Source organism: Panulirus ornatus, chromosome 1 (assembly GCF_036320965.1).
Source record: "Panulirus ornatus isolate Po-2019 chromosome 1, ASM3632096v1, whole genome shotgun sequence".
Lineage (NCBI taxonomy): Eukaryota > Metazoa > Arthropoda > Malacostraca > Decapoda > Palinuridae > Panulirus > Panulirus ornatus.
Window position 1 is genome coordinate 64,634,998 of NC_092224.1, and position 21,802 is coordinate 64,656,799.

The following is a 21,802-nucleotide window of genomic DNA, read 5'->3' on the forward strand; positions in this document are numbered from 1 at the left end:
TGAGTTCACTTCTTCAAGAGTTATGAGTTCACTTCTTCAAGAGTTATGAGTTCACTTCTTCAAGAGTTATGAGTTCACTTCTTCAAGAGTTATGAGTTCACTTCTTCAAGAGTTATGAGTTCACTTCTTCAAGAGTTATGAGTTCACTTCTTCAAGAGTTATGAGTTCACTTCTTCAAGAGTTATGAGTTCACTTCTTCAAGAGTTATGAGTTCACTTCTTCAAGAGTTATGAGTTCACTTCTTCAAGAGTTATGAGTTCACTTCTTCAAGAGTTATGAGTTCACTTCTTCAAGAGTTATGAGTTCACTTCTTCAAGAGTTATGAGTTCACTTCTTCAAGAGTTATGAGTTCACTTCTTCAAGAGTTATGAGTTCACTTCTTCAAGAGTTATGAGTTCACTTCTTCAAGAGTTATGAGTTCACTTCTTCAAGAGTTATGAGTTCACTTCTTCAAGAGTTATGAGTTCACTTCTTCAAGAGTTATGAGTTCACTTCTTCAAGAGTTATGAGTTCACTTCTTCAAGAGTTATGAGTTCACTTCTTCAAGAGTTATGAGTTCACTTCTTCAAGAGTTATGAGTTCACTTCTTCAAGAGTTATGAGTTCACTTCTTCAAGAGTTATGAGTTCACTTCTTCAAGAGTTATGAGTTCACTTCTTCAAGAGTTATGAGTTCACTTCTTCAAGAGTTATGAGTTCACTTCTTCAAGAGTTATGAGTTCACTTCTTCAAGAGTTATGAGTTCACTTCTTCAAGAGTTATGAGTTCACTTCTTCAAGAGTTATGAGTTCACTTCTTCAAGAGTTATGAGTTCACTTCTTCAAGAGTTATGAGTTCACTTCTTCAAGAGTTATGAGTTCACTTCTTCAAGAGTTATGAGTTCACTTCTTCAAGAGTTATGAGTTCACTTCTTCAAGAGTTATGAGTTCACTTCTTCAAGAGTTATGAGTTCACTTCTTCAAGAGTTATGAGTTCACTTCTTCAAGAGTTATGAGTTCACTTCTTCAAGAGTTATGAGTTCACTTCTTCAAGAGTTATGAGTTCACTTCTTCAAGAGTTATGAGTTCACTTCTTCAAGAGTTATGAGTTCACTTCTTCAAGAGTTATGAGTTCACTTCTTCAAGAGTTATGAGTTCACTTCTTCAAGAGTTATGAGTTCACTTCTTCAAGAGTTATGAGTTCACTTCTTCAAGAGTTATGAGTTCACTTCTTCAAGAGTTATGAGTTCACTTCTTCAAGAGTTATGAGTTCACTTCTTCAAGAGTTATGAGTTCACTTCTTCAAGAGTTATGAGTTCACTTCTTCAAGAGTTATGAGTTCACTTCTTCAAGAGTTATGAGTTCACTTCTTCAAGAGTTATGAGTTCACTTCTTCAAGAGTTATGAGTTCACTTCTTCAAGAGTTATGAGTTCACTTCTTCAAGAGTTATGAGTTCACTTCTTCAAGAGTTATGAGTTCACTTCTTCAAGAGTTATGAGTTCACTTCTTCAAGAGTTATGAGTTCACTTCTTCAAGAGTTATGAGTTCACTTCTTCAAGAGTTATGAGTTCACTTCTTCAAGAGTTATGAGTTCACTTCTTCAAGAGTTATGAGTTCACTTCTTCAAGAGTTATGAGTTCACATTCTCTAATACCCCACTATGTTAATATGTCAATAATGAACTCGCCAGACAGTTCGTGTGGCTGTGTTTACAAACTATCCTGCAAAGAGTGTTATAAATAGGAGAGACAGGATCTCTCTGATAGACTTAGCAACACAAATATAGTATTGAGGACAAGACTTCAGTTCCCATGCATACGTGTTTCGGATAATGATAATAATCATTGCACTGACTGGTCTTCTGTCCCGTGACTGGAGCCTTCAACATAAAAAAAAAAAAAAAAAAAAAAAAAAAAAAAAAAAAAAAAAAAAAAAAAAAAAAAAAAAAAAAAAAAAAAAAAAAAAAAAAAAAAAAAAAAAAAAAAAAAAAAAAAAAAAAAAAAAAAAAAAAAAAGGGCTATGCACACTTGCTGGAGCACGTAGTACACCAGTAATCATGGCTATGAACACCTGCTGGAGTACGTAGTACACCAGTGATCATGGCTATGCACACCTGCTGGAGTATGTAGTACATCAGTGATCATGGCTATGCACACCTGTTGGAGTACGTAGTACACCAGTGATCATGGCTATGCACACCTGCTGGAGCACGTAGTACACCAGTGATCATGGCTATGCACACCTGCTGGAGTACTTAGTACACCAGTTATCATGGCTATGCACACCTGCTGGAGTATGCAGTACATCAGTGATCATGGCTATGCACACCTGTGGGAGTACGTAGCACACCAGTGATCATGGATATGCACATCTGATTGAATAGGTAGGACACCAGTGATAATGGCTATGCACACCTGCTGGAGTACGTAGTACATCAGTGATCATGACTATGCACACCTGCTGGAGTACGTAGAACACCAGTGATCATGGCTATACACACCTGCTGGAGTACGTAGTACACCAGTGATCATGTCTATACACACCTGCTGGGGTACGTAGTACACCAGTGATCATGGCAATACACGCCTGCTGGGGTACGTAGTACACCAGTGATCATGGCAATACACACCTGCTGGGGTACGTAGCATACCAGTGATCATGGCTATAAACACCTGCTGGAGTACGTAGTACACCAGTGACCATGGCTATACACACCTGCTGGGGTACGTAGTACACCAGTGATCATGGCATGGCAATACACACCTGCTGGGGTACGTAGCATACCAGTGATCATGGCTATACACACCTGCTGGAGTACGTAGTACACCAGTGATCATGGCTATACACACCTGCTGGGGTACGTAGTACACCAGTGATCATGGCAATACACACCTGCTGGGGTACATAGCATACCAGTGATTATGGCTATGCACACCTGAGTGAATAAGTAGGACACCAGTGATCAAGGCTATGCATGCCTGCTGGAGTACGTAGTACACCAGTGATCATGGCTATGCACACCTGCTGGAGTACGTAGCACACCAGTGATCAAGGCTATGCACACCTGCTGGAGTATGTAGCACATCAGCGATCATGACTATGCACACCTGCTGGAGCACGTAGTACACCAGTGATCAAGGCTATGCACACCTGCTGGAGTACGTAGTACATCAGTGATCATGGCTATGCACACCTGCTGGAGTATGTAGTACATCAGTGATCATGGCTATGCACACCTGCTGGAGTACGTAGCACACCAGTGATCATGGCTATGCACACCTGCTGGAGTACGAGTTACTCCAGTGATCATGGCTATACACACCTGCTGGAGCACGTAGTACACCAGTGATCATGGCTGTACACACCTGCTGGGGTACGTAGTACACAAGTGATCATGGCTATACACACCTGCTGGGGTACGTAGCATACCAGTGATCATGGCTATGCACACCTGCTGGAGTACGTAGTACACCAGTGATCATGGCTATACACACCTGCTGGGGTACGTAGTACACCAGTGATCATGGCAATACACACCTGCTGGGGTACATAGCATACCAGTGATCATGGCTATGCACGCCTGCTGGAGTACGTAGTAGACCAGTGATCAAGGCTATGCACACTTGCTGGAGCACGTAGTACACCAGTGATCATGGCTATACACACCTGCTGGGGTACGTAGTACACAAGTGATCATGGCTATACACACCTGCTGGGGTACGTAGCATACCAGTGATCATGGCTATGCACACCTGATTGAATAAGTAAGACACCAGTGATCAAGGCTATGCACGCCTGCTTGAGTACATAGTAGACCAGTGATCATGGCTATGCACACCTGCTGGAGTATGCAGTACACCAGTGATCATGGCTATGCACACCTGCTGGAGTACGTAGTACACCAGTGATCATGGCTATGCACACCTGCTGGAGTATGTAGTACATCAGTAATCATGGCTATGCACACCTGCTGGAGCACGTAGTACACCAGTAATCATGGCTATGCACACCTGCTGGAGTACGTACTACACCAGTGATCATGGCTATGCACACCTGCTGGAGTATGTAGTACATCAGTGATCATGGCTATGCACACCTGCTGGAGCACGCAGTACACCAGTAATCATGGCTATGCACACCTGCTGGAGTACGTAGTACACCAGTGATCATGGCTATGCACACCTGTGGGAGTACGTAGCACACCAGTGATCATGGATATGCACACCTGATTGAATAGGTAGGACACCAGTGATCATGGCTATGCACACCTGCTGGAGTACGCAGTACACCAGTGATCATGGCTATAAACACCTGCTGGAGTATGTAGTACATCAGTGATCATGGCTATGCACACCTGCTGGAGCAAGTAGAACACCAGTGATCATGGCTATGCACACCTGCTGGCGTACGTAGTACACCAGTGATCATGGCTATACACACCTGCTGAAGTACGTAGTACACCAGTGATCATGGCTATAAACCCCTGCTGGAGTACGTAGTACACCAGTGACCATGGCTATACACACCTGCTGGGGTACGTAGTACACCAGTGATCATGGCATGGCAATACACACCTGCTGGGGTACGTAGCATACCAGTGATCATGGCTATACACACCTGCTGGAGTACGTAGTACACCAGTGATCATGGCTATACACACCTGCTGGGGTACGTAGTACACCAGTGATCATGGCAATACACACCTGCTGGGGTACATAGCATACCAGTGATCATGGGTATGCACACCTGATTGAATAAGTAGGACACTAGTGATCAAGGCTATGCATGCCTGCTGGAGTACGTAGTACACCAGTGATCATGGCTATGCACACCTGCTGGAGTACGTAGCACACCAGTGATCATGGCAATACACACCTGCTGGGGTACGTAGCATACCAGTGATCATGGCTATAAACACCTGCTGGAGTACGTAGTACACCAGTGATCAAGGCTATGCACACCCGCTGGAGTATGTAGCACATCAGCGATCATGGCTATGCATACCTGCTGGAGCACGTAGTACACCAATGATCATGGCTATGCACACCTGCTGGAGTATGTAGTACATCAGTGATCATGGCTATGCACACCTGTGGGAGTACGTAGCACACCAGTGATCATGGCTATGCACACCTGATTGAATAGGTAGGACACCAGTGATCATGGCTATGCACACCTGCTGGAGTATGTAACGCCTCAGTGATCATGGCTATGCACACCTGCTGGAGCAAAGCACGTAGTACACCAGTGATCATGGCTATGCACACCTGCTGGAGTACGTAGTACAACAGTGATCATGGCTATGCACACCTGCTGGAGTACGTAGTACAAGTGATCATGGCTATGCACACCATCTGGAGTGCGTAGTACACCACTGATCATGGCTATGCACACCTGCTGGAGTACGTAGTACACCAGTGATCATGGCCATGCACACCTGCTGGAGTATGTAGTACATCAGTGATCATGTCTATGCACACCTGCTGGAGTACGCAGGTCACCAGTGATCATGTCTATGCACAACTGCTGGAGTACGTAGTACACCAGTGATCATGGCTATGCACACTTGCTGGAGTACGTAGGACACCAGTGATCATGGCTATGCACACCTGCTGGAGTACGCAGGTCACCAGTGATCATGTCTATGCACAACTGCTGGAGTACGCATGTCATCAGTGATCATGGCTATGCACACCTGCTGGAGTACGTAGTACACCAGTGATCATGGCTATGCACACTTGCTGTAGTACGTAGTACACCAGTGATCATGGCTATGCACACCTGCTGGAGTACGTAGTACACCAGTGATCATGGCTATGCACACTTGCTGGAGTACGTAGTACACCAGTGATCATGGCTATGCACACCTGTTGGAGTGCGTAGTACACCAGTGATCATGGCTATGCACACCTGCTGGAGCACGTAGTACCCCAGTGATCATGGCTATGCACACTTGCTGGAGTACGTAGTACATCAGTGGTCATGGCTGTGCACACCTGCTGGAGTACGTAGTACACCAGTGATCATGGCTATGCACACCTGCTGGAGTACGTAGTATACTAGTGATCATGGCTATGCACACCTGCTGGAGTACGTAGTACAGCAGTGATCATGGCTATGCACACCTGCTGGAGTACGTAGGACACCAGTGATCATGGCTATGCACACCTGCTGGAGTACGTAGTACACCAGTGATCATGGCTATGCACACCTGCTGGAGTACGCATGTCACCAGTGATCATGGCTATGCACACCTTCTGGGGTGCGTAGTACACCAGTGATCATGGCTATGCACATCTGCTGGAGTTTGTTATAATTCTTCTAACCTAAACTTTTGTGGGGAGGTTTATTTTCAATCAATCTACGTCAGCTATTCTTTTTTGATTTCCTACTATTGTTTAACTTCATAATCGATGCTTCTGTGTAGACAATGCTCTACCGTGCAAATCACTGTGACCTGGACAACAGCAGCTTCAGTGGTGTTGGGAAAGTGGCACTGCGTTATTCATGTGTCACTTCCCAGTTGTGTGATGCTTCCGCTGAGTTTAGAAATGACGATCAATACGACCCGTGTTGTCCAGGTCTAAGACTGGTGAGCGATAATGAGACACATTACTTAACAATAATGGTAACTCCAGCTTATAGACATTTCCGTCGAAGTGTGACGATAATTTATAACTTTAATTATATGACATATGATGAGAAGTGTCGCCGGTAATCGATGAAACGTAAAATTATGAAAACGAGGGTGGGAGTTGCCAGTGTGAGGCCAGACCAACTAGGGGGGAGGGTGAGGTATATTTCAAAATTCGTCGTCCGTAGTGTCATATCATATCATACAAAAAAAGTGATAAGGTATTTCTTTTTTTTTTTTTTTTTGGTTGGGGAAACTGTGTGTATAGAACACTTTCCTGATTACCTTACCTGAACGCCCCTCCTGTCCTTCAGATGAACACTGAGGACAACATAGGACCACATCATCACCCGCTACTTGCTCCTCACGAACTGCCACTTGATCTCGTTTTCTACTGGGCCAGAGCCGCGTCGCGTCTCACACAGGTTCATGGGCACAAGGTCTGAGCCATCACATGTAAGGTCGAACTCTCGCGTTCGTTCGTACCGTCGTGCTCAAGGGTCGTACCGTCGTGCTCAAGGGTCGTACCGCCGTGTTCAAGGGTCGTGCCGCCGTGTTCAAGGGTCGTACCGTCGTGCCCAAGGGTCGTACCGCCATGTTCAAGGGTCGTATCGTCGTGCTCAGGGGGGTCGTACTGTCGTGCTCAGGGGGGTCGTACCGTCGTGCTCAGGGGGTCGTACCGTCGTGCTCAGGGGGGTCGTACCGTCGTGCTCAGGGGGGTCGTACCGTCGTGCTCAGGGGGGTCGTACCGTCGTGCCCAAGGGTCGTACCGTCGTGCTAATGAAACTCTGCCTATCCTCACAATTTCAGTTCTCCCACGTCAATACAGAAGTCGTGCACCGAACACGTACACGCACACGGAAGTCCCGAAGCAAACAATCGTAAGAATATATAACTCGAATCCAAGTCATGCACATGAAAGGCGTCGTTCAATATTCCATGAAGACCAAACGAAAGTGAGACAAGTGGCTGGGCTGGTCATGCAGCTGGGCACAGAGTGACAGACGACTCAAACCACCTCAATCATGAAACAGGTTTGTGTTCAAATATTCATCTCTGTCGGCGAGGTCTGAACGCGCTTCTCCAAGGCCCCTGAAGGCGACTACAGCTGTAGATGGTGGGAACAGAAGAGGAGGAGTCTTACCCTTCTTCAAAACATCCCTTCACACACACACACACACACCCGACGAGTCTGGTTTACAAACACCGTCCTACGAACAGCAATTAATTTCTTTCTTTTTCTTATATATTTTATCTTTTTTTCCTTTCACCTGAGATGGTCTTGCTTCGGGTATGTCTCCCCCCCCCCCCCCATTCGCCCTTCCTTCAAAAAATAAAAGCGACATGGTAGAAAACGGCGAGGAAGTCTTGATGAGCACTTTCAAGCTGGCACAGAGTGCCAGAAGTTCGAGAATAAACCAGGCAGGAGGGGACACATGTCTAGTGTGATGTGAGTACCACAGGAGGAGCCAGCAGAGACCCATGCTTCAGTACACACATGTGGTAAGTGTCGAGGGCAATGACACAAAGACCTTAGCCCTGTCCTCCAGCCAGGGTAGACCATATTACTCAGTCCTCCATCCCAGGTAGACCATATTACTCAGTCCTCCAGCCCAGGTAGACCATATTACTCAGTCCTCCAGCCCAGGTAGACCACATCAGTCAGTCCTCCAGCCCAGGTAGACCATATTACTCAGTCCTCCAGCCCAGGTAGATCATATTACTCAGTCCTCCAGCCCAGGTAGACCATATCAGTCAGTCCTCCAGCCCAGGTAGACCATATTACTCAGTCCTCCAGCCTAAGTAGACCACATCAGTCAGTCCTCCAGCCCAGGTAGACCACATCAGTCAGTCCTCCAGCCCAGGTAGACCATATTACTCAGTCCTCCAGCCTAAGTAGACCACATCAGTCAGTTCTCCAGCCCAGGTAGACCACATCAGTCAGTCCTCCAGCCCAGGTAAACCATATCACTCAGTCCGCCAGCCCAGGTAGACCGCATCAGTCATTCCTCCAGCCCAGGTAGACCATATCACTCAGTCCTCCAGCCCAGGTAGACCATATCACTCAGTCCGCCAGCCCAGGTAGACCATATTACTCAGTCCTCCAGCCTAAGTAGACCACATCAGTCAGTCCTCCAGCCCAGGTAGACCACATCAGTCAGTCCTCCAGCCCAGGTAGACCATATCACTCAGTCCGCCAGCCCAGGTAGACCGCATCAGTCAGTCCTCCAGCCCAGGTAGATCACAGCTAACCTCATCCTTCCTCCCCCAACAGAGTCGTATCCATCTGTAGCCTTCGATTTGCACCTCAGTCGCCAGCTGTCCTCCTACGTCATCCAGACCTTCCTGCCACAGGTGTGTTGCAAGTGCGAGTGTTGCTCACGGCGTCTATCAGTTGAGGAAGCTGTTCGCAATGTGTTGCAAATGTGTGTTGATCACGGTGTGTGTCGCAACCGTGGGTGTTCATCATGGTGTGTAGTCTGTGTGGGTGTTGCTCATATGTAGTAGGTGTTGCTTGTGTTGTAGATCTGAGTGTTGCTTACGGTGTTTATTATGGCGTGTTGCACGTGTGGGTGTAGGTCACGGTGTGTTTCAGTGGCTAAGATGTCCATGGCTGGGTGCAGTTACTCACGGTGTTACCCATGGTGTGTTGCAGGTGTGGGTGTTGTTCATAGTGTGTTGCAGGTATGGGTGTTGCTAAGGAGGTGCTGCATGCATTGATAATGGTGTGTTGCAAGAGTAGGTATTGTTTACTGATGAGTCTTGTTTTACAAGTACGAGTGTTACTAATAATGTGCCGCAGGAGTGGAGTGTTGTGATGATGTGCCGCAGGAGTGGTGTGTTGTGATGATGTGCCGCAGGTGTGGTGTATTGTGATGATGTGCCGCAGGTGTGGTGTGTTGTGATGATGTGCCGCAGGTGTGGTGTATTGTGATGATGTGCCGCAGGTGTGGTGTATTGTGATGATGTGCCGCAGGTGTGGTGTGTTGTGATGATGTGCCGCAGGTGTGATGTGTTGTGATGATGTGCCGCAGGTGTGGTGTATTGTGATGATGTGCCGCAGGTGTGGTGTGTTGTGATGATGTGCCGCAGGTGTGGTGTATTGCGATGATGTGCCGCAGGTGTGGTGTGTTGTGATGATGTGCCGCAGGTGTGGTGTGTTGTGATGATGTGCCGCAGGTGTGGTGTGTTGTGATGATGTGCCGCAGGTGTGGTGTGTTGTGATGATGTGCCGCAGGTGTGGTGTGTTGTGATGATGTGCCGCAGGTGTGGTGTATTGTGATGATGTGCCGCAGGTGTGGTGTGTTGTGATGATGTGACGCAGGTCTGGTGTGTTGTGATGATGTGCCGCAGGTCTGGTGTGTTGTGATGATGTGCCGCAGGTCTGGTATGTTGTGATGATGTGCCGCAGGTCTGGTGTGTTGTAATGATGTGCCGCAGGTCTGGTATGTTGTGATGATGTGCCGCAGGTGTGGTGTGTTGTGATGATGTGCCGCAGGTGTGGTGTATTGTGATGATGTGCCGCAGGTGTGGTGATATGCTGTCTATACCACCTCACTGTCTGGTCGGTCCACTGCTGTGAACAGTGATGAGGTCACTACCACTGCTCTCATACCATCAACAAAGGCGTCCCTCAAGGTCCTGTCCGAGCACCTTCTCACTTACTTAACCTCCCGAAGTCCTCTCGCTTCAACGTCTAACGCTATACACTCTTACCCTGATCGCTCTAACTTCGGTTTTCCCTTCTCTCTCTCTCTCTCTCTCTCTCTCTCTCTCTCTCTCTCTCTCTCTCTCTCTCTCTCTCTCTCTCTCTCTCTCCGAATACATTACTCTTTCAATCAGACCTGCGACCATTTCTTGAAACGGGGAAAACACCGACAGGTTCAAATTCAAATGTGCTCAAACGCGATCTCTAACTACAGCTCTTAACTAATTGCCATATGGTTCCCCTTCAGTTCAATTACCAAAACACCAATGAAAGATGTTGGCCACGACTATGCCCTCCACTCTATCTTGGAAATCCTAAATTCTCAACATCACCCAGTCTGCTTCCTACCTAAATTCTCAACATCACCCAGTCTGCTTCCTACCTAAATCATCAACATCACCCAGTCTGCTTCCTACCTAAATTCTCAACATCACCCAGTCTGCTTCCTACCTAAACCTGCGATGCTATACGGGCGCGGGCGCGTTCACTTATGTCTCAGGTGATCAATTCATCCATATCAGTGGAGGTCTTATTCCCTCCAGTGAGGAGCACACACATACGTGTGACATCCCCTCCCTCACCCCTTCAACAGCCAGAGACACAGTCCTTCCGCCTCTCTCCAAACATGCCTTTCATGTCCCCTGTGATGTTGCTCTCCTCCCCCTATTCAAAAAGTACTATTTTGGCCACTTGCTCTCGTGAGCTGTCTTGATGTGTCCCTAACACAAAAACTTGGAGAAAAATTCACTTCTAGCCGATGCTCACCAAAGTTTGTGTGGAGACCAGCCACACGAGGATTGGCCGTTATGATACATCCCTCCCTCAAACAGCGAAGCTCTGCAACTCTTAACTTACTTTCATCTTCAACTATTCTCATGACCTTTTATATCAAGCCTACAAACACCCACGGTATAGAGTAAGTTGGAACGATGTGGTAGAGGGTCGACGTGCTGCCAATGGACTGAACCAGGGCTTGTGAAACGTCTGGGGGTAAACAATGGAGAGGTCTGTGGGCGCCTGGTTGTGGATGGGGAGCCTTGATTTAGTGCATTACGCATGACAGCTAGAGAATGGATGTGAGCTGATGTGGCCTTTCTTTGTACGTTTCCTCGCGCTACCTCGCTGACGCAGGGGGTGGCGATGCTGTTTCCTGTGGGGCAGGGTGGCGCCGGGAATGGATAAAGGCAAACAAGTATGAATATGTACATGTCTACGTCTGTGTATATGTGTACACTATATATATATATATATATATATATATATATATATATATATATATATATATATATATTATATATATAGGTGGTTTGATCGAGTGAGTAACGTAAGGGTAAGAGAGATGTGTGGAAATAAAAAGAGCGTGGTTGAGAGAGCAGAAGAGGGTGTTTTGAAGTGGTTTGGGCACATGGAGAGGATGAGTGAGGAAAGATTGACCAAGAGGATATATGTGTCGGAGGTGGAGGGAACAAGGAGAAGAGGGAGACCAAATTGGAGGTGGAAAGATGGAGTGAAAAAGATTTTGTGTGATCGGGGCCTGAGCATGCAGGAGGGTGAAAGGAGGGCAAGGAATAGAGTGAATTGGAGCGATGTGGTATACCGGGGTTGACGTGCTGTCAGTGGATTGAAGCAGGGCATGTGAAGCGTCTGGGGTAAACCATGGAAAGCTGTGTAGGTATGTATATTTGCGTGTGTGGACGTATGTATATACATGTGTATGGGGGGGGGTTGGGCCATTTCTTTCGTCTGTTTCCTTGCGCTACCTCGCAAACGCGGGAGACAGCGACAAAGTATAATAAATAAATAAAAATATAAATATATATATATATATATATATATATATATATATATATATATTACACATATTGGCCATTTCCCGCGTTAGCGAGGTAGCGTCAACAGTAGTGTGGACGTATGTGTGTTCTCGCCTGCAGATGATGTTTGTGCTGATATCATGGTGTTCGTTCTTCGTGCCGCCCGAGATGGTGCCTGGCAGGATGACCCTCTGCATCACGACCGTACTCACCATCTCCACCATGTACGCCGCCGTCAGGTATGTCGCACATCCTCCCAAACCCCCACGACAGGCAGTGGCTGGTTTGTCGCGCACACACACACAAAATGATTTTTTCCCTTATACAAACCAAGCGAATATGCAAACTGTCAACAGTTTCTACTGACTCCATTCGAAAGTTGCTTTTTTTTTCTGGTTTTGTTATTTATTTTTGGTGAACGAGTCTGTAGGAGGAAACATCAAAAAAATACCTAAGCTTGAATTAAGAGCTGACTGCATGTTTTTCTTTATTTACCCTCATGGAGACAAGCTAGGCTACAACTCTAAAAGGAAAATTGAATCGGTCAAGGTGAATTGTGGCGGCAAACAGTCGTCTCTTAGTTACAAGGACCCAAGACGAAGGGAATTCTGACGGGTTGTACAGACCGGATGGAGAAAAGAAGATCAGGAAAAACATTAAGAGGATTAACCATTTGGGACCTGAAGGCTGGGGGAAATTATTGACAGTAATAGAAAAGAGAGAAAGGATCATAAGTTACTGGAGACTGATACATGAATTACGGAATCAAAGGATTCAAGTTAAACGATCATGGAAAGTGTCAGACCTTGGGGACCTGAGAAATAAATCCAAAGAGCATGACAGACTGAAGACGAAGGAAAGAATGTGGAAGGAAGTCGCTAGAGGAAAGGCGACGCATCAAGTGGGAAGCGTCGGGACGGGAAGGTCGGCCATGGACAACCCTCACGATTGATCAACAAAAGGAAAGCGTCCACAACACAACGACCAAGACGCTCCTGAACACGAAGGGCGCGGACCAGAGCTCAAGTGGATCTTCAGGTAGGCATACGTGGCAGAGCTCTTCGCTGGATAAAGATGGAGAGAAAGAAGGCCCTGATGACGAATGAACAAAGGAAGCATATCAGAGATGCCATCTTGATATGTATTGGCTATCGGTGGCAGGTAAATCGCAGTCTGTCTTCTTTAATCTTACTATTAATAATGAAGACGTTTCTTTTGCTTATAATTATTATTTTGAAGATAATGCTACATGCCGATTCATACCTAGAGTACACGGCAACCGGCAACATCCTTCGAACAACCGGTACCGCATCCTGAACATCTTGGCGCCGTACCTAAAAACAGCCGGCATCTTGCTCTGAACCAAGCACCGTACACACAGAACAGCCGGCACTGCCTAGAGCTAAACCGGCTGTGAACCTGGCCTCCGAAGCAGCCAGGTTCAACGCCTGCCCAAGAAGCGAGTACATATAAATATATATATATATATATATATATATATATATATATATATATATATATATATATATATATATATATATATATATATATATATAATCAAACTTGCCGGAGGGGTGAATGCATCAACTTACAAGGGAACCCTAACAAACTCCAAAGTCCGGCTGAAACTCAACTTTGATAAATGCAGATTAGTGAGGATAGCACACAACGATACTAGGCCTAAATACGAATACTAGCAAAGCTGGAGATAAGCTGCAGGAATGAGTGTGTGTGTGTGTGTGTGTGTGTGTGTGTGTGTGTGTGTGTGTGTGTGTGTGTGTGTGAGGCACCTGAGAGTTGCCATTGCCGAGCCTGTTGCCAGAGCCTCACTTTATGCTGGACTATGAGGGATACAAACCGCCTGTTGATATCAGAATCGTATTCGACTAAATGAATAAGGAGGCGTACAGCAAACTGTTCACATCCTTCATATGGCCGGCCAAAATCAGAAAATGCTTCTCGAGTTTGATCACCGCTCTGAATGAGGAAAAAAAATAACTCACAGAGAAGACTCAGAGGATCGCAACTAATATGGTGACGTATCTAAGAGAGTTGCGTTACAGTGAGAACTTAAGAGACCATGAATTAGTTTACATGATGTCAAGAAAGAGCAGTCCTTCAAGATGTACAAAGACAATGAAAAATGAAAAAAGAAGCCATGACAGAAATTCAAGAAGTTGTTGGAACAGATATATATATATATATATATATATATATATATATATATATATATATATATATATATATATATATATATACTTTTATGGCATAAAGAAATAATTTTAGTTGGGCCCGCACGAGTATAAAACTCCCTCCTCGTACAGTACACAGATGTAATCCCGCCTCTTCCTTTCATATTCTCTCCCTTTCTCTGTATCTGTCACGGTACATGTGCATCCTCTCTCTCTCTCTCTCTCTCTCTCTCTCTCTCTCTCTCTCTCTCTCTCTCTCTCTCTCTCTATCTATCTATCTATCTATCTGTCTATCTATCTATCTATCTGTCACTGTCTCCCGCTCTTCATCCGTCTGTCTGTCTATCCCTGGACCAACATTACCTCCAGCATTACCGTCAACATTACCTCCAGCAGGACGGGCACCCCCGCCAGCAGTTACTTCAAAGCCATCGAGCTCTTCGGCATCATCAACGTCTTCTACGTCTTCGCCGTCCTCCTCCACTACACAAACATCCTCAGGTAAGTCCAGTCTGTGTTCCCTCACTCAACTTCCCACAATGCACTCGCTATATAATGACTTCTCGACACTTATTACGAGACGCATGATGGGGTGGACACGGCGCAGCACATGATGGACCTGCCACTTACCACCTCGTCTGACAGTCTTTGTTTTTCTCTCATCTTTTTTTTTTTTCTAAATGATCTGCCACATCAACAAGAAGGATAATCAATGGCGTATGTCTGTTCGAAAGACGAATTATTTTTCCACAGCAAACGTCACTGGGTCTGGAGTATTCCAAGTTTTTCTTTGTATACCCACCACATATAAGGGGGGTAATATTCTACATTTTTCCATCTCCTTCGCCTCAATACGAATTCCTTTTTTTTCAGTACAACTATAAGACCAAGTCTTCTAGGGTTTTCCCCAAATGTAAATGATAACATATACGTCAATGACAACATATACCTCCCTCGTCTACATATCTTCACGTGGCAACACGAGTGTAAGACTCACTCCACGTAACACACAAACCGTCATCTCTCCAGCAGATCCACGACCCAGCGCCTGGTCGTCTCTGTGGTGAGGAAGAATGTCGACCTTACTTACTCAGGCCTCGTCTCTGCCCACAGCAGCTGAGGGACTTCCTTCTCGCAACACAGAGATGGGATTACCTGCAGTGTATCCCCCAACAGAGGCCTTGATTGACCTTCTTGGCGCTGCTTAGATTCACTAACGCGATCTTCTCATCAGTCTGTCCCGCTCTGGAACATCCTGGAACACCTCTGCCTCTGTTCTCCATCCGAAACTCTTGATGTTGACTGTTTTCCAATCAATCTTTTGCAGCTTTTTACAAATCTGCTCAATTCCTAGTTCTAACCCCCTACCCTTTCAAGTTTTCTATGACCTTCCTCCCCAGTCCTCTACTATTCTCTCTCTCTCTCTCTCTCTCTCTCTCTCTCTCTCTCTCTCTCTCTCTCTCTCTCTCTCTCTCTCTCTCTCTCGGCAAACGCATCTCATCTGCCGTTTATTTTTTCTCCCACCTTTCGTCCTTGTCGTAACTCTCGCAAGTCGTATTTTCCCCCTAATCATTTCATCTTAGTGCTCTCCCACAGTGTTCGCGCTGAAGCTGTCCTCCCCTTTTTCCTCCAACGTCGACACCACCCTTGCCCCCCAGACGCTACTCTTGCCCCCCAGACGCTCCTCTTGCTCCCGACGCCACTCTTGCCCCCAGACACCACCCTTGCCCCAGACACTACTCTTGCCCCCAGACACCACTCATGCCCCGACACCACTCATGCCCCCAGACACTACTCTTGCCCCAGACACTACTCTTGCCCCTTGACACCACCGTTGCCCCCAGACACCACTCTTGCTCCCGAACACCATGCTTGCCCCCCAGACACCACTCTTGCCCCAGACATCACTCTTGTTCCCAGACACCACTCTTGACCCCAGACACCACACTTACCCCTAGACACCACACTTGCCCGACACTACTCTTGCCCCCAAACACCCTCCTTACCCCGAAACGTAACCCTTGCTCCCCAGACACCACCATAGCCCCGAGACCACCACCTTTGCCCAAAGACACCACCACCATTGCCCCCAGATACCACCATTGCCCCAAGACACGACCCTTGCCCCCAGATACCACCCTTGCCCCAAGACACCACCCTTGCCCCAAGACACCACCATTGCCCCCAGACACCACCCTTGCCCACAGACACCACCCTTGCCCTCAAAGCTGACTGCATCTTTTTCTGTATTTGCCCCCATGTCGGCAAGATCCTGTACTAACAATACTTCGCTCTCCAGTTCGTGTGTTTACGCACTGCTCCACTACATCATCACTACTCAACAAATAGATCTTATTTTCTAGACCCTGGGAAGTTCTCTGTTGCAGACACACAAGAAATCTCTATTTGTGGACTGAGCATCACACCCTTGATCAGGGCTTTACGATCCTTGGGTCGGATGGACCGACCTCTGACCCTTAAGGACCAGGTAAAAGGCCAAGCCATCGTATACACACTAGAGTTCCAACAGTTATGCTCAAGGCTCGTGCCATCACGCTCAAGGCTCGTGCCATCGTGCTCAAGGCTTGTACCGTCGTGGTCAAGGCTCGTACCGTTAGCACAAGGCTCGTACCATCGTGCCCAAGGGTCGTAACGTCGTGCTCAAGGGTCGTATCGTCGTGCCCAAGGGTCGTACCGTCGTGCCCAAGGGTCGTACCGTCGTGCTCAAGGCTCGTACCGTTAGCTCAAGGCTCGTAACGTCGTGCCCAAGGGTCGTAACGTCGTGCTCAAGGGTCGTAACGTCGTGCTCAAGGGTCGTAACGTCGTGCTCAAGGGTCGTAACGTCGTGGCCAACGGGTGTAATAAGGTTCACGACCCGCGCTGCTGTACTGTAAATTATGACGTTATTTTTCAGGATCCTGAGCAGCCACCAGCAGACGAAGAAGATCACAGTGGTGGAGCATAGGTCAGCTTCCCTCACGACACGAAGTCGGGGCTGCTGTGTGAGTATACTGTGGTGTACCTGCCCGCAACACATCAGGGTAAAGTACACTACCAAATAATTCTCAAATGATATCTTTTTCGAGTACGTGTTTTTGTGCTTCCTCTGTGTGTGTGTGTGTGTGTGTGTGTGTGTGTGTGTGTGTGTGTGTGTGTATGTGTGTGTGTGCTTGTGTATGTACGTACACATAGAAATCTGGATGTCACAAATCTTTCAGACATCGATGCATTAAAAATCATTCTACATCTTCAAGAAACATTAAACTTCAACATAAAGTTGTAAAGTGAGTCTAAGTCGTTCATCCATAGAGGCTGCTTCATACAACGATGGGTTTACGAATAACTGAACGAAACTCGACTTTTCTTCTTTTCTTCAGAGAAGTCGTAAGAAAACGGAGCCTTGGCAAGTGAGGCCGGCGTTCCCGGGCGGTGGACGGCTAACAGAGTCCTGGACTACCAGCAGAGGTGGAGCGTCTACGGAGACCTTCGCAGCTGTGGCCGCCAGGCTGGACAACCTGGCCAAGATCTTCTTTCCTCTCTCTTACTTCCTGGTCCAGCTGGCCTACTGGGTCTACTACACCTTCTAACTGGTCTGCTACACCCGCTGGTGGCGTAATGGGCGTACTAACTGGTCTTCTACACCTGCTGGAGGTGTACTGGGCGTACTGACTGGTCTTCTACACCTGCTGGAGGCGTACTGGGCGTACTGACTGGTCTTCTACACCTGCTGGTGGCGTACTGGGTGTACTAACTGGTCTCCTACACCCGCTGGTGGCGTACTGGGCGCACTAACTAGTCTCCTACACCTAGTGTACTAGGTGTACTAGGCACAATATATCTGGTGTGGTGGGTCTACACACATACTTTCTCTCCTATGCCCTGGCTGATACAACTGTGGCTGAGGCACTACACCAAACATACCAGCAGTCTGGCCCGCTACACCGACTGGTTCATGCCTTCAAAATCCACCCGGCGCACTCATCCATCCGGCGCACTCAACATCCACCCGGCGCACTCAACGCACTACACCCTCTCGCTGAAGTGATGAGCCTACTGCTGATCCTGGCTTGTGTGCTTAGCAGTTCAACCTTGTGTAAGTGGTGTAGCGGGTCTACTCCACCTTGCTGGTCATCAACATCTTCGTGTTGTGTACCGAGCCTAACCTCACTCGCCAAGGGGAGCTCACTATACCACCAAGGTGTGGTGAGCGCATCGCATCTTCCAGCTACAACAATGGGTCTTGTACACCTACCAGCTGGTACCTCCTGGCCTACGAACACTTCCAAGTGTGATGACCCAACGACACTCAGCTGGTCTGCGTGATCCGCTGCACCACGTCATTGGTGTGAGTAGGCCAACTTTACCACTCAGCTGGTGTACTTGGCCTACCGTACGTGGATGGTGTAACTAAACTACACTTTGTATCAGATGTACTGGATCTACTACACCTCCCAGCTGGTGTACTGGGCTACTACACCTCCTAGCTGGTGTACTGGGCCTCCTACACCTCCTAGCTGTTGTATTGGGCCTACTACACCTCCTAGCTGGTGTACTGGGCTTACTACACCTCCTAGCAGGTGTATTGGGCCCACTTCACCTCCTAGCTGGTGTACTGGGCCTACTTCACCACTTAGCTGGTGTACTGGGTCTACTTCACCTCCTAGCTGGTGTACTGGGTCTACTAAACCTAGCTGGTACACTGGGCCTACTGCTCCTCCTAGCAGGTGTACTGGGTCTACTACACCTAGCTGGTGTACTAGATCTACTACACCTCCTAGCTGATGTACTGAGTCTACTACACCTCCTAGCAGCTGTACTGGGCCTACTACAACTCTTAGTAGGTGTACTGGGCCTACTATACCTCCTAGTTGGTGTACTGGGCCTACTACACCTCCTAGCTGGTGTATTGTTCCTACTACACCTCCTAGCTAGTGTACTGAGCTTACTACACCTCCTAGCAGGTGTATTGGGCCTACTTACGCTTCCTACCTCGTGGACAACTATACGTATGTGATGGTGGTAACCAAACTGTGCTTCTCAAAATGCAGTAACGATCGTTACCATAATGGCCAAGTGTGTCACTGTAACCTAAGCAACGTGTTACATCCACTGAAGGATTGAAATACCAGACTCCACATGTTAACGATTCACTCATCTAGCTTTAGCTTTATTTGCACCATACGTCATTGTAATTTTTCATATGAACATCATAAGGACCTAAACAGTGTTACCACTGCGCGCCCAAGAGTCGAACCCTAAATACCGAAAACAGGAGGAGGACAGCGTAACATTGTGATCCACTCTCGGGCTAGCATTTTGGCTTCACCGGAGTGATTGCGAGTCGAACTGCGGCGTGAGGTCGGCCTGCCTCCCTCGCTCTACCTGAGTGGTCTGGTCACAGGAGATTTACGTAAGACAGTTCGTAATCAGTGAGTTTTATCCTATCGGTGGTCCAGTGGTGCGCTACCCCACCTACAGTTCCGGCAGCCAAAGTTTGATCGACTCTTGGGCGTTTAAGACTGGTGGGCGTGTGAACGATCCATGTTCCCATATATATATATATATATATATATATATATATATATATATATATATATATATATATATATATATATATATATATATATGGTCACACTCGCCCCTCATCGAATCTTTCTTAATAGCTAATACTAACAACTTTTATTTGTCCCCAGGCAATTTTCAAGCCCATCCTAGCATTAACCAAATCATTATTAGAGAAATGACGAAAACATAAAAAGAGTTGAAGACACATCCAGCTACCCAGGTCAGCCCCCGCCACCTGACCCTCCTTTCATCACTCTCCCTTACAACGATTACGGCCAGACATAGCAGACAGTGGTTGACCTGTGCAGTCTGGACGGCGGGACTCAAGTGTGATGTTGGGATTTAAATAACTTTGTTAAGTACTGACAACACCTGATGAGGTGGACTGTCTCCACCAAACATGTGCCACATATAATAAAAATATTACAAGTTGGGTAAAATGTATGAACTCCTACTGAAGTGCGATTTCACCATATATATATATATATATATATATATATATATATATATATATATATATATATATATATATATATATATATATATATATCACAGCCTCTAGCTGCCATGTGCAATGCACGGAAACCAGAGCCTCCCATCCACATCCAGGCCCCACAGACTCCTCCATGGCCCACCCCAGCACGTTGACCCCGGTATACCACATCATTCTAATTGACTATACTCCTTGCACACCTCTCACCCTCCTGTATGTTCAGGCCCTGATCGCTCAAAATCTTTGTCAGGTCCACCCTTCCACTTTCAATTTGGTCTCCGCTTCTTGTTCCCTTCACCTCTGACACATATATCTTTTTTTGTCAATCTTTCCTTACTCATTCTCACCATATGTAGATCTTGTATGAAAAAAGACAGAAGAAGGGAGAGAATTCCATAGTTCAGCAGTTTCAGGAAAGGAGGAGGTATCATCGCAGCCAAACGTGATATGAATCCAACCCTTGGGGGTTGGGACACATACACACAGTTCATAAGAACAATGGCCAAAATTCTACCTATAAAACAGAGAGAGAGAGAGAGAGAGAGAGAGAGAGAGAGAGAGAGAGAGAGAGAGAGAGAGAGAGAGAGAGAGAGAGAGAGAGAGAGAGCAGCAGCAGCAGCATCATGAAATATGGAAAGGGAAGGTTGAAGAGAGTTTATGTCAGGAGAATTAATGACACAAGAGGCTTGCGATTACACTCTAGTCAATGGAGATGTGAAAGGCTGGCCCCCTAAATGTGCAAGCAGTATTGCACACTTGGGAGAATAAATCCCATGTAGATTTGAAACAGCTGCTCGCATGAAAAAGCTACAGCATCTATACAACATTCCAAACTCCTGGGATGTACATCTTATGGTGTTTCCAAGACAAAGTGGAGGAGATGGTTGTGTTCAACATGTCTATATTATTAAAAGGCTGATTGTGGCGTTATGAAACTTGACAGATGGAAACAAATGATTCTTAGAAAGGGATATGGGGAGAAATTGTTTTAGAGAGAGAGCTGGAGAGGAAATGTGATCAGTATAATAAAGAGAACAAATATCAAAGTGAGAATGGGAGAAAAAGTCTGTTGAAGTATGTGAAGTGGAATCATTAGAATCAAAAGAGAAAAAAATCATTTATTGAGAGAAGAGTCTAGGTGTGGCCGGAAAGGAAACTTTGCATTAGAAAACAGTGAGAAATAGTGAAATCAAAGAAGTTTAGAAAGCAAAGACTTATGCCACACCCTGTCAAGTGCTTTGGAGATGTCAAGGGATAAGACAAAACTTTCACCAATATCCAAAAAGAGGAGGACCAGAGGCGAGTCGCATACGAGAGATCACCAGCAGACCTAGCCAGCAAATTCCATACTGGTGATCTGAAAGAAGGCCATGGGATTACAGAAGTCTGAGAGAGTGAGAGTTTAGGACTGTTTCAAAGAC

General features: G+C 46.6%; 1 protein-coding gene and 1 long non-coding RNA gene across 4 annotated transcripts in view; one reads left to right on the plus strand and one right to left on the minus strand.

Annotated features, from left to right (window-relative positions):
* LOC139749198 (glycine receptor subunit alpha-2-like) overlaps positions 1-20,310 on the plus strand; it is a 73,631-nt gene extending 53,321 nt beyond the window's left edge. For 2 of the 3 annotated variants that reach the window (XM_071662898.1, XM_071662881.1), the window contains 5 exons: positions 8,887-8,966; positions 12,252-12,370; positions 14,717-14,824; positions 17,238-17,325; positions 17,701-20,310. In XM_071662898.1, coding sequence (XP_071518999.1) covers positions 8,887-8,966; positions 12,252-12,370; positions 14,717-14,824; positions 17,238-17,325; positions 17,701-17,910 — 605 coding nt within the window. In that variant the 3' untranslated portion in view covers positions 17,911-20,310. The remainder of the gene's footprint in view (positions 1-8,886; positions 8,967-12,251; positions 12,371-14,716; positions 14,825-17,237; positions 17,326-17,700) is intronic. The other variant, XM_071662889.1, reaches the window with a different exon arrangement.
* LOC139749211 (uncharacterized) overlaps positions 1-21,802 on the minus strand; it is an 87,918-nt gene that overhangs the window by 56,058 nt on the left and 10,058 nt on the right. The gene's annotated exons all lie outside the window — the stretch shown is intronic.